Source organism: Passer montanus, unplaced genomic scaffold (genome assembly GCF_014805655.1).
Source record: "Passer montanus isolate IOZ18808 unplaced genomic scaffold, ASM1480565v1 scaffold57, whole genome shotgun sequence".
Classification (NCBI taxonomy): Eukaryota; Metazoa; Chordata; class Aves; order Passeriformes; family Passeridae; genus Passer; species Passer montanus.
This window is the reverse complement of record NW_024370705.1, coordinates 3,878,752-3,895,081: the sequence shown is the minus strand read 5'-3', so window position 1 is coordinate 3,895,081 and position 16,330 is coordinate 3,878,752. Positions and strand designations below refer to the sequence as shown.

The following is a 16,330-nucleotide window of genomic DNA, read 5'->3' as shown; positions in this document are numbered from 1 at the left end:
CCCGGGGGGATGCTCGCTGGGAGCTGCCCCTCCAGCGCTGCTGCCGCGCCCCTTCCCACAGCTCGCAGCCCGCTCCCCTGTAATTACCGGCCCGGCCGCGGCTGTGATTAACGCCTCGCCCTGCCCGCACCGCGATTGCGGCAGGGCCGGGGCATGCGGCGGGGCCGGGAGGAAGAGGAGGAGGAGGAGGAGGAGGAGGAGGAGGTGGCAGGTGCTGAGCAGCGCCCTGCTGCTGCCCGGGGTCTGTCTCCTTCCTGCAGTTAGGGGATGCTGCTCCGGGCCCAGCTGGTGCAGATGGCCAGAGAGGCAGTGCTGGAGAGGCTCACCCCGTGCCCCTGTGCCCCTGCCCCACACTCCCCAAACGCCCACCCGTGGGTGCCAGCCGTGCCCCATTTCCCGGCACCCGGGGCTCGGTGCCGTGGGCACACGTGGCTTTACAGTGAGGGGAGCTCAGCCCCACCGCGGTATTTTTAACAGGTGACAGCGGGGTGAAAGCAGCCAGCCCTGAGTGAGCTTGGGGGCTATTTTGGGCGGGCAGAGCAGCAGGAGGGGGCGGCAGGCGCTGGGGCAGCTGCCGGAGCGCCGGGGCTCCGTGGCAGCCGGGATCCTCGGGCCAGCAGGAGAGGTCAGCTGCCACTGCCCAAATTCTCCACGGCTGTTTCATCCTCTCCAAAATACTCGGCTGACAGGGCAGGACTTGCAAAACACACACCCCCCTCCTCCGAAATCCATATAAATAGTACTCGCCCAACGGCTGGAAGGTTAGAGAAGTTTCTGGGCTCCAGGCTCAGGCATTTATTGGAGCTCTCACCCAGGAGCAGCAGGGAAAGTTGCACATAAAGTGCTGGAGAGTGAGAAGTGAGAGAGAAGCTTTTTAATCTCAGGATATTTGGGTTTATTAATTTTTTTTTCTCTCTCTCCTGACAAGAAGTTTTATTTTCCTCTCCCCAGTCCTGGGATCGCAGCCAGACAGGAAGCGTTTTCTCGCGGCCAGAGAGCTCCCTCCGTCCTTCCTGCGCTCCTCCAGCTCCCGGTGATTCAGCCTGCATTGATTTTCTCACCGTCCTTCACCCGGTGCCGGGAAGGAGGGACCGGCCCCGCGCACCCGCGTCCCACCCGGGGTGGATGCTTCTCCTCCGGGACAGGCTCCCGGGGGAAGTTCGCAGCCAGGAGCAGCCACACAGAGGCTGAGGCTCGGTGTGCGAGCCCCGGGGACACGCTCAGACCCCTGCGAAGCAAGCCATGGCCGACAGCCAGATGCCCTTCTCCTGCCATTACCCCGGCAGGCGCAGCCTCCGCGACCCTTTCCGGGAGCCCGGCCTGACCTCGCGCCTGCTGGACGATGACTTCGGCTTGTCGCCCTTCCCCGGGGACCTGACGGCGGACTGGCCCGACTGGGCTCGGCCCCGGCTCACCACCACCTGGCCGGGCCCCCTGCGCGCCGGCCTGGGCCGCACGCCCCCCATGGCCCCCGCCTACGGCGCCCACTTCGGGGGGTACCCCGAGAGCCGCAGCCCCGCGCCCTTCCCCCGCGAGCCCTGGAAGGTCTGCGTCAACGTGCACAGCTTCAAACCCGAGGAGCTGACCGTCAAAACCAAGGATGGCTACGTCGAGGTGTCAGGTGAGAGCCGCGGGCAGCGGGGAGGTGGCACTGCCAGCTCGAGGAATGGATGCAAAATGCCAAAATCGGCTTTGTTTTAAAGGCGGTGGCAGCAGCCCCCTGCTTGGGGGCAGGGGAGGGCTGCAGCAGGGCTTTGGGGCATCTCCAGAGGCAGTCTGGGTGTCACGGGGGGGATCTGGCTCACAGGCCATGGTGGTTTGCTGCCAAAATGAGAAAGGACACGTGTCCTTTGGGGTAAATCTCCCTGCTTTCTGCCCTGGCTGGCAGCACCCTGAGCGAGCAGCCAAGAGGGGCCCCAGCTCTGCTCGGTTAATTATAGCCAGGGTGAGGTCGGCACGGAGGGAGATTCCCTTTAAAGGGGCCGAGCTGGGAGGAAAGGAGCAGCTGCTCACAGCCCCCTGCCCAGCCTGGCTGAGTCGGCCAGAAACTGAGCTGTGAAAAGTCAATTAATGCCGGGAACAGTGGGTGGGGGATCCAGCACTTTTGGGGTGCACAGGAATGCCCTCAGTGTCCCATCAGCCTGGCACTGACATTCCCCATTGTCCCTGGGTCCTCCGGGCTGGTATCACCAGGGAGGGCTGGGGGCTGCCACCCAGCACAGCTCTGAGTGTTTGTTTGGAGCTCTCTGCAGCACAGGGGGAAAGCCACAGGTCAGGGGGGCCCAGGCAGCCTCTGGCTGATGCTCCAGGTACAGGGACCCCCAGGCTGACAGAGGGGTGGAAAAGAGCCCATCCTTGGGCGTGGGGCCAAGGTGGATGCTGCCACCTACAATGGCTTTATTATTTGTTTATTTTCGTAAGCCCCAGCTCCTGGCAGCCTGTGAGACCCCAGTTTTCCACTGGAAATGTGGCTGTGCTGTGTCTAGCATCTCCTTCCCCATATGGAGAGGTTTCCTGAGCCCTCCCCAGAGAGAGTTTGCACTGAGGCAGGGAAACAGCTGCTCGGAAAACTCTCCTGTTGGGTTTAGTTGTTGTTGTTTGTTGGGGAAAAAATAATCTCCTGGTAAGGTGCTGATGTGGGGTGTTGGCCTTCCCTGCAGGCAAACACGAGGAGCAGCAGGTGGAAGGAGGGATCGTCTCCAAGAACTTCACCAAGAAAATCCAGTAGGTACCGGTCGGCCCGGCCGAGCTCTGCCAGTCCCCGCGCCCCAGCTCACACACTCAGGGACTGTTTCCACCCCAAAATCTGCCCTTCTGCAGCACGGGCCGGGCCACAGAGTGATTTCCCAAGGGAAGGGAAGGAGGACGAGGCCTTTTTTGAGGCGCTCTGTCAGATTCCTGCACGCCCGGGGCTGTGTCTGGGGACAGGGACAGGAGGGCTGCGGGGAGGAGGCGGCCCCGGGGAGCAGCGGGCACGGCGGGCGGGCTCCCCCGCAGCCCCGGAGCACATCCCGCCTTATCCCCGCATCTCCATGATGTCAGTGAGATCGCTATCGCCGTGACTCACCCGCGGCTCGCTTTGGCAACAACAACCGCAGAGGCGAGCCCCGACCGATGTGGGGGGCAGATCCCACCCGCGGGGCTCGCACGGCTAACAGGGAAAAGCATCAAAGCCCAGGGCATGGGAAGGGTTTCCTCGGCTGGCAGCAGCTCAGCTTGGCTTTCCCAGCCCGAAGGAGCCCTGTGCGCGCCGAGCTCCCGCGGGGAGGCTGGGGGAGCGCCGCTCGCTCGGGCTCCTTTTACGGGCAAGGCTGGCGGCTGACGCGGGGCTCGCTCCGCGCTGACATCCCGTCAGACACATCTGCGGGAGATGAAACAGAGCTCCCTCGGGGTCAGGCCGGCCAGCAGCCCGCTCCAAATACCCCCCGCGCATTCCCCTGGCGCTCCAGTAACAACACAGGCTTTGGGTCGGGATCCACCGGGGTGCAGCATCCTAACGCGTCGCGTCTCTCTGCCCCGCTGCAGGCTGCCCTACGAGGTGGATCCCATCACGGTGTTCGCCTCCTTGTCCCCGGAGGGGCTGCTGATCATCGAGGCGCCCCAGATCCCCCCCTACCAGCAGTTCGGCGAGGGCGGCAGCGAGATCCCCGTCGAGAGCCAGGAGGCCACCTGCACCTGAGCAGCCACCGCGGCCCTCCGCGCCCCGGCACCCCCGCCCCGAGTCCCCTTCCCCGCTCCCCGCTCCCCGCGGCGCGGCGTCCTGACAGCCTCGGGCACGGGTGACGGGTGCCGCTGGCCCGCAGGGATGGCAGCACCCGCCACCCCAGCTGAGAGCCGGGGCACGCACCGGGTGCCAGCCCACCGCCCCTGGGGGCTTCCAGCGGCCTGAGGGGCCGCTAGAGATTTTGTGCCCACGGGGCCAAGCAGAAAGGATGCTCCTCCTTATGGTTATTGTTTGTTCCGAATCGCTCGGATGGGATATTTATAACGATAGCAAAAAAAGGGCCTGTTTTTTTTTCTTTAAAATTGACATGGAAACCTGTAGCTCTGTGTCTTTTCCTCCTCCATGAGTTGTTTTCTTTTTTTTTTTTAAACTACATCTCTGCGAAGGACACGCGTCCGGCAGCGGAGCTTGATGGAGTGACCTCCATCCTGAGAAACGGTCTGCGTGCTTTGAACGTTGGTTTGGGGTTTTGGTGTTGGTTTTTTTTCCTTATTTCCAAAGAGAATTTGTGCTTTTACTTGTCAGACCTGAGGAATAAAACCCAGTTGATGTTCTTAGCCTCTGCTTGTCTCAGCTGAGCCGCTGGGGTGGGCGTAGGGTGTGGGAGGGTGGTGGGGATGAGGGCAATGTCACCGTGTGCCACCTCCCAGCTTGGCACAGGCCATCCCCCTGAAGGCAAGGACAAGAGAGATGTGTGGGATGCCTGCACTGATGGGGGAAGTCCAAGTCCCAGCTAGCACTGTGCTGGGGAGGCATCAGGCCTGGCAAGGACCATGGGCTCATCCTGTCCTAGCCCCTCCGGGGGTTGAAAATGTTCTTCCTGCCTTGGGGATGCTAAACCAAGCTGTGAGTTGGGAAAGTTGGGTTTGCCCCATCCCCACTTCCATCTCACCATGGCAGCTCCCCAGGGAAGCACTTCCCAGTGGAATGGCAAATGGTTTGTTCTGGGCACAGCCTTAAAACCACTCCTAAGGGCAAAGCCCATTTGCTAACTCACTGCAGTGCCTGGGCTTAGCAAAGCCGAGCTGCCGATGGGAGGCAGGAAATTTTCCATCAATCTGTGCAGCACCTGGGCCTGGCACCCAGTTTTCCATGTCGCCAGGACCTCAGAGTTAAAAATACAGCCTCACGTGTTCGCTCTGGCTCATTTGGGAGGTGGTTACCAACAACACCCACCACGTGCTGCCAACCCCGGCCCAGCACCGCGCGCCACAAAGACACCCACGTTCCAGGTGCTGGAGGGGAACCTGGGCACTCTCACCCACTTGTGCAGGTTATATTTCACTCCCAGAGCTGGGACCCCCGATGGTGCAGAGCACAGCCAGCCCCAAGCTCAGCCTCTGTGGCTCTGCCAGGCACGGCTGTGAGCACAGCAATTTTTATGAATAAAATATAATCCCGAAATGTGATACCCACACCGGCATGGAATGCCAAAAAGTCATGAGTCACAGCTCCAGCCCTGTGTCCTTGTGCCACTTGGAGCCGTCAGGCCCTGTGGGTGACACCTCTCCAGCACAAATTGTCCTTCCTCTTCCTCACCCCTTCAGAGAGTTATTTTTATCAGACTTTTAAAAAAGTATCCCCAGGCCCAACCTCAATTTTTTTTCCCTTTCGTAGAGGGACCCCAGGGGTACCTGGGCACACGGTCAGGCCCAGCACCCTGGCTGGAGTCCTGCACCCATATCCTGGCCCTGCCCCCTGTGTGGCACAGGATGGTTCCCTGAGCAGGGCTGCAGGTGCAGGGGACCAGCTGTGACTCCACAGGGAGCTGCCAGGGGGGAATGAGCCACTGCTGAGCCACTCTGCCATCCCGGGGTGTTTGGGGAGAGCCCCAGGCTGATGCAACACCAGTGCTGGGACAAAGGGAGCTCCAGGCTCAGCTTTGGGGCTGCTGCACTCACACAACAGCTCCTGCTCTTGTTCCTGCTGATCCTGCAGTTTGGGGGTGAGTTTTGTTTTTCTTTAATAGCTTTTTGCTTTATTTGGTTCTGCTTTCTGATGAATTCCTTAATAGAGTCTTATAAAAGCTGTTGTCAGCTGCATTAGCAATAATTTCCTAATGGCTGGGGTTGGCACTGGCAATTAGCTCTAAGGACCTCTTCCATGGGCAGCGTGCTTGGGCCTGTGCAGACAGCAGCTTCCCAGGCTCTTGGATGGTCTGGAGTATCACATCCTAATGAAATAATTGTAACTGGAGATCCGGAGGCTCTTTTCAAGTATGATCTGATTATCCCTGCAAAGGAGGTTTTAAACAACTAATCCCTAGTGGTGTTTCTGCAATTGCAAAAATCGGTTTGGAAACACTGGGGCGCTTCTGCACCAGCCTCTCCCCCGTGGAGAGGAGAGGGAATGGGACCTGTGCATTTCTGGGCTCCAGGGGAGCAGAGCTGGGGCTGCTGGGGGCTGGGAGCAGTTTGCTCACCCTCCCTCGTGTGTGAGATGTTGGTTTGGAGCCTCCAGCCCACAGCACAGAGCAGCGGAGGCCACTGCAGTGACACCACTGTGGGTTTGGAGCAGTTCCACCCACCAGGAGTGTCCAGCACATCCTGGCTCATGGCTTGGGCCAGCTCTAAGGGACAGGCTCTGACTGAGGGCCAGGGGAGGCATCCTGTGGGTCTGACCCTGGGCTGCCTGAGGGAGCCCAGGAGGGGCTGAGATCCTGGCTCTGCATTTTGGGACCTCTCTCACTCAAGGGAGAACGGGCAGGGTTGTGATGATCAGCAATTCCCACTGCACGGAATTGCTCAGCCACAGCAGCACCTCTCTGCCAGCCCTGTCCCCGTCATTCCAGGAGGACAGTGCTCCCTTCTTTCTCCTGGAGCAGCTTTAGACTCACCAATATCCACATCATCCAAGACCAAATGATTTTCACTGCTGAAGGAGACAGAGGAACCATCCTAATCTGGCCTTTCACATGCTGCTCTTGGAGCTGCATCCTGGATGGGGAGGAGACAGGAGCAGGTGCTTGGAAGATTTTAATATTTTTTTCTTTCTAAGAAGCCATTTCTGATCAAATACACAACCACATCTGAAAGAGCTGGTGGGATTAAGTAGTTGAATGCTGGGCAATTTGTATCTGGCACTGGTGGGGCAGGAGAAAGGAGAGTGCCTGTTCCAGGAGAGGAATTCTGGGGTTGGGGCTGAGGAGGAAATCCAGCAGTTCCTGATGCATCTCAGGACCATGAGCTTGCAAGGTTCCCTCTGAGGAGTCCCAGCAAAGCTCTCCCGGGCAGCAGGAGGGAAATGTGTGTCCATACAGCCCCTTTGGGTTAAATTTTTGGTGATCCTCCCACAGCACAAGTGGGTGATTCCCAGTGCTGCCAACACAGAGCTGGAATGGGCTGGTGGGGAGGGCTCAGCACCCTGAGATAAGGGGCTACATCATGGGAAACTGGCCTTGGAGGACCTGCTGCTCCAGCTGGCTGCTGCGAGGGGCTGAAGGACGTGAGGAGATAAGGATAAGGTCACCCAAGCCGTGGGAGAGCTCTGCAGGCAGCTCGGTGGCAGGAGGCTCAGTAACCTCCTGCCTGTGTCCTGCTGTCTGTCCCAAGCTGCCAAGGAAGCTGTGGAGCACCTCCTGCCCCCTGCGAGGCAGGGACACGGGGCAGTGGGCCCTTACACCCCACAGTCCTGCTTACACCCCAACAGGCTGGCATGGGAGCACGTGGCTCCCAGCTGAGCACCAGCTCCCAGCCTGTCCCAGAGGATTTATTTTCCTAAAATGGAAGCAAAAGCTGAATTGATTTATTTTGGTTGGCAGAATGTGGAGCTGGGTAAATAACCCACAAGAAGCTCCAGAGCTGTCCAGATCCAGCAGGCACCTCCAGAGACCCGGTCTCTTCTCCTACAAGAGCAGGGTTCCTCTGGTTTTCCATGTGTGGCAGGAGCAGGAGGTGGCTGGGCAGAGCTGTGGCCAGTGGCCAGCACAGCAGCTCCCAGAGCTGTGTCCATCCCTGCTCTGGGGAGCACCACCACCACTGACTCCTGTGCCCAGGACTGGGACACCCTACAGGGATGCCCTTGATGTCTCTCACTGCTGGATCATGCTGTGGGGTCCTGGGGTACCCACAGAGACCCCTTTGTTGTTTCATGGGGTTGTTTGTGCTTCCCAGCCCCTCTGGGAGCCTCTGCACGTGCAGGAGCCCAGCCTGACTTCCTCCAGCACGCTCCTCCTCACTCCCTGGGGCTGCAGGGCTCCCTGGCCCCCAGGACACGTGCAGCTCTCCAGGCTCTCTCTTGGCAGCTGCTCCTGTTCCTGTTCCTGCAGTGGCTCCAGCTGGGTTTGCACGGGGGATTTGCTGTGACACTTCCAGGAGTTTTTCCTTCCCAGAGCCCTCCAGAGCATCCCTGGCTCCCCAAGGGTTTCTCACTATTTCTCACACAAATCTCAGCTGCTTCAGTTCAAGCCAGTCCCTTTTTCCTGAGAAAATATCCTGCAACCACCCAGGTGTTTCTCTGCTGGAGCTGAAGCCATTTGGGGGTTTTCATGTTTCTCTTTGGGAGCTTCTCCTCCTTTGGAGGTTTTGCTTTCATGAAGTTTTTGTCTCTACTTGCAAAGCAAATCTCATCTGCTTTATTTTGGATGTCTCCAAAGGGAACTTGGCCACGTGATGTCTGTGGGGACAGAGAAGCAAAAAGTTACTTTTTTATTCTAAAGGAAGAACCCAATGTCACAGAAATAGCCCACCTGACCAGATGGCCTTTCTCTTCCTTCCAAACTAAAGGCTGGAAAGCCATGAAGTGGCCCAGCCACCCCTGGCAGCAGATCAAGAAGTTCCTGCAGCTTCACCCATCCCAGCAGAGGGGAGGGAGGAGAGATCTCTGTGGGTAAAGCAATGCTGATGATGGCATCGTGTCCTGGACCCCCCCAGCAGCACAGACCCTCCTGGGTGGGCAGTGGGGGTGACCCTGGTGTTGAGCACCCCTGACCAACCCATGGAATTGCAGCTGCCTCTGGGCAGCAGCACCTTCCAGGCCCAAATTCCCTGCTCCAGAGCTGCAGCCAGATAAAAGAGAGTTTCCTCCTGTTTGTTTTCTTTTGTCAGTCTGTAAACCCAGTTGCAAATGCTGCTGATAATTAATGAGACTCTTGCTGTTTGGGTGAAGTGCTGAAGGGCAGCCTCCTGCTCCCAGCCAGATGCTCCCCAGTAAACCCATCATGGAGGAGAGGAAAATTTCAGCTTAATTCTGATTTTTTCATACTCCAACAAAAACCTCCCTATCCAAGGCAGCCTTGGAAACCTTTCCCTATTAAAAGACCTCCTTGAAATGCATTGTAGCAGCCAAGGAGGGTGGTTATGAAGCACAAAAAGCCTGCAGAAGAGCTCATTAAAACAATAAATTACAACTAATTAGAATAAATCAAGCTAAATCATCTCCAGTGGGAAGGTAAAATGAGGTGTGAGTGAGTGGTTTTAATAAGGATGGTGCTAATCCCCAGCTCCCCTTCAAAATGATGCTGAGTCCTGCTGCAGTAATGATCCAGCTGCTGGGACCAGGGTGGAAAACACACACGGACAAAGAGGAAAGTGGAGCTGATGGCATTTTGAATTGTGTCCCAGCCTGAGCTGCCTGTCCCTAATTGCTGTGGGTTTGGGGCTAGCACAGCACCCCCAGTGCTCACAGAGCTCAGGGTGTTGGGTTTGCTCACTTTGGGTTTTATTTCTGTTCAATTTGCAATGCACAGAGTGGCTGTGGTGTTTTGCTCCTCTCATATCACTTCATCACCACAGCCACAGCAAAATGACTTCTCTGCATAATGAGCAGTGAGATCATCGCAGCCACCTTGGCTCCAAATCATTTCTCCTCCGGTCTCCAAAGAGAAAACTGCTCAAAACAAGGAGAGGAGGGAGGTTGGGATGAGTGCCCTGCCAGGGCCGGGCTGGATGGGGCTCTCAGCAGCCTGGTGGAAGGAGTTCCTGCCCATGGAATCAGAAGGCCTTCAAGGTCCTTTCCCATCCAAACCATTCTGTGCTCATTGAGCAGAAGGTCTTCGAGCTGCCAAAGCAAAAGGCTGATGCTGATGAGAGTGAATTGCTGCTGAGAGCACCTGGAAGGGGGCTCAGCTCTGGGGAACAGAGCCCAGACCAGCAGGGCACTGGTGAAGCTGCAGGGACAGCACTGCTCCAGCCTTTCCCTGCCTGCCACTCCCTCTGAGGGATCAGCACTGCTACCAGTGCTGGAGAAATGTATTGGTTTCATTAAGCTTAAATGATTAGCTCCAGGCCTTGATAATGATACTTAATGGATCTAATATTTTTGGGGGCGATTATGCTGCTGTATACAGCGTGTATATCATTAATAACCTTCTTTAAACCTCCTTGCTTTCACTGCCACTAATGATGCTCGAGCCCTTCTCATGCCTAAGCCCAATTAGCTGCCAAGAAAGAGGCTTTGTCCCATGGAGGATGCCTGGCTGTGCTGGGAGGGAGGATGCCTGGCTGTGCTGATGGTTTGGGCAGGAGGATGTGGATTGGATTTGGGGGCAGGAGCCACGGGCTGGACCCCACAGGGGGCTCAGGGCAGCCCTGGTGGGTGCAGGCAGTGCTTGAAAGCCTTGGGATGGCTCTGCTTTGTTCAAAACCCCTTTCCCAATCCCATCCAGAGTTCTGCAGGGGGGTTAACACCAGTCAGGGCCTCCCCACGTCCTGGGTTTGGTCCCCTCTTGGTTTCTGTAGCTGAGGGTGGTGATGTCAAACACTCCTCACCCTCTTCCTCAGGGGATGATGACAGATGCATCGAGGGCTCTGTTTTCCCAGGGAAGATATCCCTAAATCCATGACACATTATTCTCCCCATGCTGGACCAGCCAGGTGCAAGAAGGAATATCACCACTGTCTCCACACTCTCCCTGAACCTTTCCATCACCCCTGGGAGGAGGAACCAGGCTTGGCTGCTTCTCTGCTCCTTCTCACCCCAGCCTCCTTCCCATCCTCCTGCGAGTTGATTAATCCATTAGGATTAACCTCTCTTTAACTCCTTGATTAGCTGCATTTTAAAACTCCATTTGTTTTCCTTTCTACATCAAGCTGGAGCCAAAAAAAGAGGGCAATTTGCAGCAATACTGATTTAATGCAATTTCTGAAAATCAGGGTGAACGTCGGCAAGGCGTGCTCAGCATTCCAACTCCTCCCAGCAAGCTGCAAGGGGCTCCATCCTGCTGGAGCCAGATTTGGGAAGAGCACCACAGAACCAGCATCCCCCTGAGTCCCCAGAGCTGGTTTCTGACGGCACTGGGGCAAACCTGAAAGATGCATCCTGATTTCAAGGTGTCGTTGGGGAAACTGAGGCTCATGTGATTTGATGTGGGTTTTTTGTCCCACAGGGACAACCCGCTTCTCCATTGGAAATGTCCCTGATTTCCCTGAACTGTGCATGGCAGAAATTGCTCAAGACAGGGCTTCTTGCTCTGAGATGAGACAGGATCATGATTTAGATCCATCCAGGTTTGATTTGCCACATTTAGACCTGGTCCTGGGTTTACTAAACCCAAGTTTAGTCCATGCCCTAGGTGAGCTGCCAGACCCCTCCAAAATCTGGGGGTTTTTGGTGACAAAAACTTTGCTGGTCTGTGGCAGGGGTTTGGCTCAGCGTCAGCTCCAGCTTTTCCTATGGGACCCTTCTTTGCCATGCAGGAACCATGTGGGAAAAATCACTAATATCTTCAAAAATAAGCAAACCCCCTGCCTGTAGACCAAAATTTCTGCCGTTCTCAAATGCTTGTGTGTCCCTTCCCAGTGTGTCCCCGTGGGAGGGAGTGACTCCTCCATCCTGGGGATGTGTTGGGGTGAGCAGTGCTGTGGTGGCTCCATGGTGGGGGCTCCTTGGACCCCCTGTCCTGGTTTCACCCAGCTCTGAGCCCCGTGGTCCCCATGAAGGAGGAGTGGGCAGTCACCCCCTGTCCCAGCTGTGCCAGGCACAGCTCATCCCCTGCAGGGACAGAGCTCCAGAGGTGCTCTGCTGGGTTTGTGGCATTATTGAACTCCAAGGTGACTGACACCAAGCACCCCTGGCCTGTGCTAAGCTGAGTTAACCCATTCTGGGGGCACTTCTCCGGCTGTGAATCAGTGTTTGAGTTTGGATGCTTTCACAGGTGGCTGGTAGGGCTGAGGCTCAGGGAGTCAGCAACGACCAAGGCTGAGAGCTGGGACCTGGGGTGCCTTTCTCACCTGGCTGAGGGCTGGGAGTCTCCCCTGGGAGTGGGGTGCTGAAGAAAATGCCTTCCCTGTCCTGTGGAGCTGGATTTTTGGGGCTGTCTGCTCAGAGCAGCTCTCCCTGCAGTTGTTTGGGGTGTGAAAGGCTGAGAGCAGCAGGGACATCACTGGGACCTTTCTCCTCCTCCAGACTCCCCGCTTGCAGGATGTTTATCAGGACCTTTGAGATGTCTCTGAGGTTTTGGAGCAGTGTGTTTCTAAGCTATTTTGGAGTGCATGAGTGGGAAACACACATGATGAACACGTGTGCAACCGCCTGCAGCTCCAAGTGTTCAGGCGAGATCTGCAAGGGAAACTTCTTCCCAGTGCTGAAGCAAAACAAGACAAAACCAAGCAGAAATTGGTACAAAACCAAGCAGAGAGCTTTGCCTTGGAGGACTGCAGCTCCCAAAGCTGGGCCCCCCTGCACAGGTTGTGTTGGAACAGGGAAATTCTCTCAGGAGCTGTCTGGGAGCTGTCAAAATATATCATAGCTGCTGTTGAGGTTTAAAAAGCTTCACGCTGATGCACAATTTAGGGGAAGCATCTTGCATTTCCATAGATGTACAACAAGATTTCCTGAAATTGCAATGATATGAGAAAACATCTTTTAAAGTGGAACCCAGATGGCGGGAGGAAATTGTGCTGTTTGAATTCTCTTCAGATAAATCGAAGCTAAAGGGATGTTAAACATTTTATAGGTTTTTTCCTCCCCCCACTTCCACCACCTGCTACTGAAATGACATAAGAGGAGCCATCAAACAGCGAGATCCTTACAGCACATGGCTTGGGAAATGGCTTCATCTGAGGGCACTTCACACCCAGAGATCCCAAACCCAGCAGGGTCAGGTTGGGGCTCCTCCACACCCTCTCCCTGGGACGGTGGGACAGGAATTTGGCGGGGCTGCCTTTTGGGACAGGAATTTCTGGAGGGGCTGCCCAAACAAAGGAGCTGTAGGCAAACCTGGGCTGTCAGGGCTCAGCCTCGGGGGTTGCAGGGGGAGTGCAATGCCTTGTCTGGAGCTGTATTTCTCCTTGGAAAGCCATCTCCTGCAGGATGCAGAGACCCTCAAATGCACGAATGGAGCATCTGGCTGTAAATCCCCTAATTCCAGCCATGCCCAGAGCTACTGTGCCTTAGGGACAGGCTCTGTGCCTCCTCGAGGTGAGGTTTCAGAGCCTCCCCAGCAGCAGGCATTCCCCTCGCAGGTGCTTTTTTGTTTCCCTGCTCCTCGGCATTCCCAGGCGAGCAGCATTTTCACTCCTGAGCTAAATGTGTCACTTCGTCTCTAGCGGCTGCCAGCCTTGAAAGCGCTGGCACCTCGCGGAAGCAGCCGAGGACAAATGCCAAGGATTGCACACCGTCCTCACTCAGGGAGGAGGAACTGGGCTTTGCGGCTCCTTGTTTTTGTTTTGAAAGTAAAACGAGCCTGTTTACCTGGCTGTTTACTTAGGCGGGGTGAGTCACGGACAGGTTTGTGCCCCCGGGCGGGTCCCGCTTCCCGGGGACGGGCTCGGGGGACACCGTGAGCAGCAGCAGCGAATTTTCCAGCCTTGGTTGTGCTCCTGCCGGGAGGGTGCTGCGGATGACAGGCTGGAAGCCTTTCCCTGCCCATCCCTGCTCGTGCTGTGGTGATGGGCAGCACCCGCATCCCCAGCAGGGTCAGGAGCTGATGCTTCCAGCCCCATCCGGGCCGGTCCCTCTGGGGCAGTTTTGCCTCCAGCAAGCTATTTTTACATATTCCTTTTAAAATTCTTCGCAGCGTTGTGGGATTCGTGGCAGCGATGGGTGGGTCAGCAGGCAGGGTGGTGCTCCCCGTGGGTGTGAGCTCTGTGCTTCACACCAAACGGAGGTCACTGCCAGGGCATGTGGTTGTGGTTTTTTAGAGCGCTTCCCAGCTGGGATCTGGCTTAGATTTTGGGAGAAGAGACCCCGGGCAAGATCCCAGCAGCTTTTTTAAAGGGTTGAGCCTGCAAGGAGCACCTGCTCATCACCAGCGTGGGCTTCCCGACTCCCAGCAGAGCCGCAGAACCCACGGGGCTGGGAGTGGGTATTTTTAAACAGCCTTGGCCGGGCAGGCTCTGCCGGAGCGCTGCCTTTCGCTGCTATCTCTCCTGCAATTCCGGAGCGATTGGGAAGAGCCGGCTCTCTCTGCCTCCCGCAGCTGAGGCAGGGCAGACACAGCGCTGCCTCCTTTAGCACAGCGTGGGATGCTCAGCAAACATCCCAATCTTCGCTCCAAATCGCTCCCAACGCCAGGTTATTTTGGACAGGGGGGGCTGCTGTGTTATCTATTATACCCACAAGCCCAGATAATAATAGTAATACCATGTGGTGGAGTGCCGTTAGTGCAACGAGGCTGTCTCTGGTCTCCAAGAATGCTGCGTGTGGCAGCCTGCTCCAAAGAGAGCCACAACAAGGCTGGCAGCAGCCAGCCCGAGCACAGGGATGTTCTGGACTGCTCAGCTCTGCTCCCTGGCTGCTGCAGCCCCGATGCAGCCACGTCCTGGCGTGCTGTGGCTTGTAGGGACACCGAGAGCATGGCCCCAGGGCTCAGCAGTGACTTGTTTTGGCAGAGATGCTGCCCTGAGCCAGGCTGGGCCTGCCTGCCTCGCTGTGCGAGCTCGCTCCCTGCTCAATCCATGTGCTGCTCAGAGGGTGGCCTCGCCCAGTGGATCCCAAACTGGGGATCAGTGGGTGCTAAATGAGGGGGGATGATGCTAAATCAGTGGATGCAGCCCAGGGGTCACACACTGCTGCTCTCCCTGCACACCCCGTGGGATGGGCAGATGCTGCATCCCCCCACAGCTGGGCACAGCTGAGCTCCCAGAGCAGGCAGCAGCAGCTTGTAGCTGGAGGCACTGGGTGCTTACCTTTCTCCTCCCTTGTTCCCTTAAAAAAGGTATTTCAAAGATGAAAGCGTTGTGCAGACAGGCACTTACACATCTGGAAATGTATCATGAATGCAATGAGGATACGGGAGGGTTTCTGTAGGAATTCATCTCTGCTGTATCTGCTTCACAGCGAGCCATAAACTTCTTAAGAACATAAAAATCTCACTTTTTTTTTCCTCTTGAGCACATACCCAGTGCCTGTTTCCCCCAGCTGCAGACCCTGTGCATGAGCAGAGAGAATGTTCTCTGCAAACACACTGAGAGCAATGCTGAACCTCCCACAAGCCTCAATAACTGCAGCGCGTTCTGTTTATAATGGAACGGGGAACAGAGAGCTCTGTGGAAGTGAAATGTCTTTCTCAAATCATCAGGTTATTTTTATGTGCATCAATACTTTCTCATGTGTGTGTAAATACCTCCCCCACACATGTAGCTTTATCTCAAGGAGGGAAATAAAAATAGCTGGGGATTGAAAGGGAAGCGGGTGAGGGGGCGGTTGCTCTTTTGGGAAGAATCTCTTCAAGGTTCGGAAACAGCAAAGTCATGGTGACAACACGATCTGACAAAACCCCAGCCTCCCTGGGCCTGGCAGGAATGGTGTTAATGGAAGAGCTCTTCATTATTTCCCTCTGTGTTTCATTTCTCCCCCCGAGCCGAGCTCGGCGCTGCTCTGGGGGAAGTTCTGAGCAGCTCTGTGCCTGCCAGGAGCTGCTGCTCAGTGGCTCGGATAAATGCCCCCATCCCAGCAGATGCCAGGATGGCACAGAGGGATCCCTGGACTCCTAGCAGTGCCAGCTTTGCCCAGTTGTTTTCCCTTGCCAATTCCTGGCCCTGCTTCTTCCCTGCTTCCCCCCTCTGCCAGCCCGGGCTGGGCCGGTCTCAGGGGGAGGTGGTGCTTGACCCCAGAGGAGTACAGGGATGTGTTGCAGCTTGTACAGATGATCTCTAGGCTCTTATTTCAGTCCCCCCCACCTCCCTGGTAGGAGAGTAGCAAAGGAATTTCTGAGAGCTCAAGCTCTGCAAAGTGGGGAGGATTTTTCCCTGGGGAATGTAAATTAGGAAGGTTAAATCTGGCAGAGCTGGTGCCCTGAGTGACCCAGCTTAGTATCATTTATAGTCATTGCTTTTCTTATTTTTTAGTGCTAACAAAAGGAGGATTAGGAAATCCCCCAGTGTAGGAAGCTGCATGGCTGGGTGGTGGCACTTGGGGGACATGGTGACTGTCAGCACCAAGTGTTTCTGGAGGGACAGGATGCATCCAGCACTCATCTCAGCATCAGAGCTCAAACTGCACCAGCTGAACTTTGGCTGGAGCAGAAATAAAACCATCAGGTCTAATAATACCCGGGTGCAGCCAGCTCCAGAGAGCCCCTGCCAGCTGCTGCAGTGTCACGAGTCACAGCATTGTGCAAAGTCACCGTTCCTGTCCCAGCCATCCGGGTCCCACAGGTCCCCTCTCCCAGCCGGTCCCTCGGGGGCCTCACAGGGGTTGGAGGAACCCAGCTCAGCTCAGGCAACT

General features: G+C 56.4%; 1 protein-coding gene across 1 annotated transcript; it reads left to right on the top strand.

Moving 5' to 3' along the window:
* The first annotated feature begins 706 nt into the window (after positions 1 to 706).
* On the top strand, positions 707 to 4,281 carry HSPB8 (heat shock protein family B (small) member 8). The gene is made up of 4 exons (XM_039725986.1): positions 707 to 858; positions 952 to 1,621; positions 2,661 to 2,724; positions 3,526 to 4,281. Exons 2-4 carry the CDS (start codon positions 1,243 to 1,245, stop codon positions 3,677 to 3,679), a joined length of 597 nt encoding a protein of 198 aa, XP_039581920.1. The 5' UTR covers positions 707 to 858; positions 952 to 1,242; the 3' UTR covers positions 3,680 to 4,281.
* The last annotated feature ends 12,049 nt before the right edge of the window (positions 4,282 to 16,330 follow it).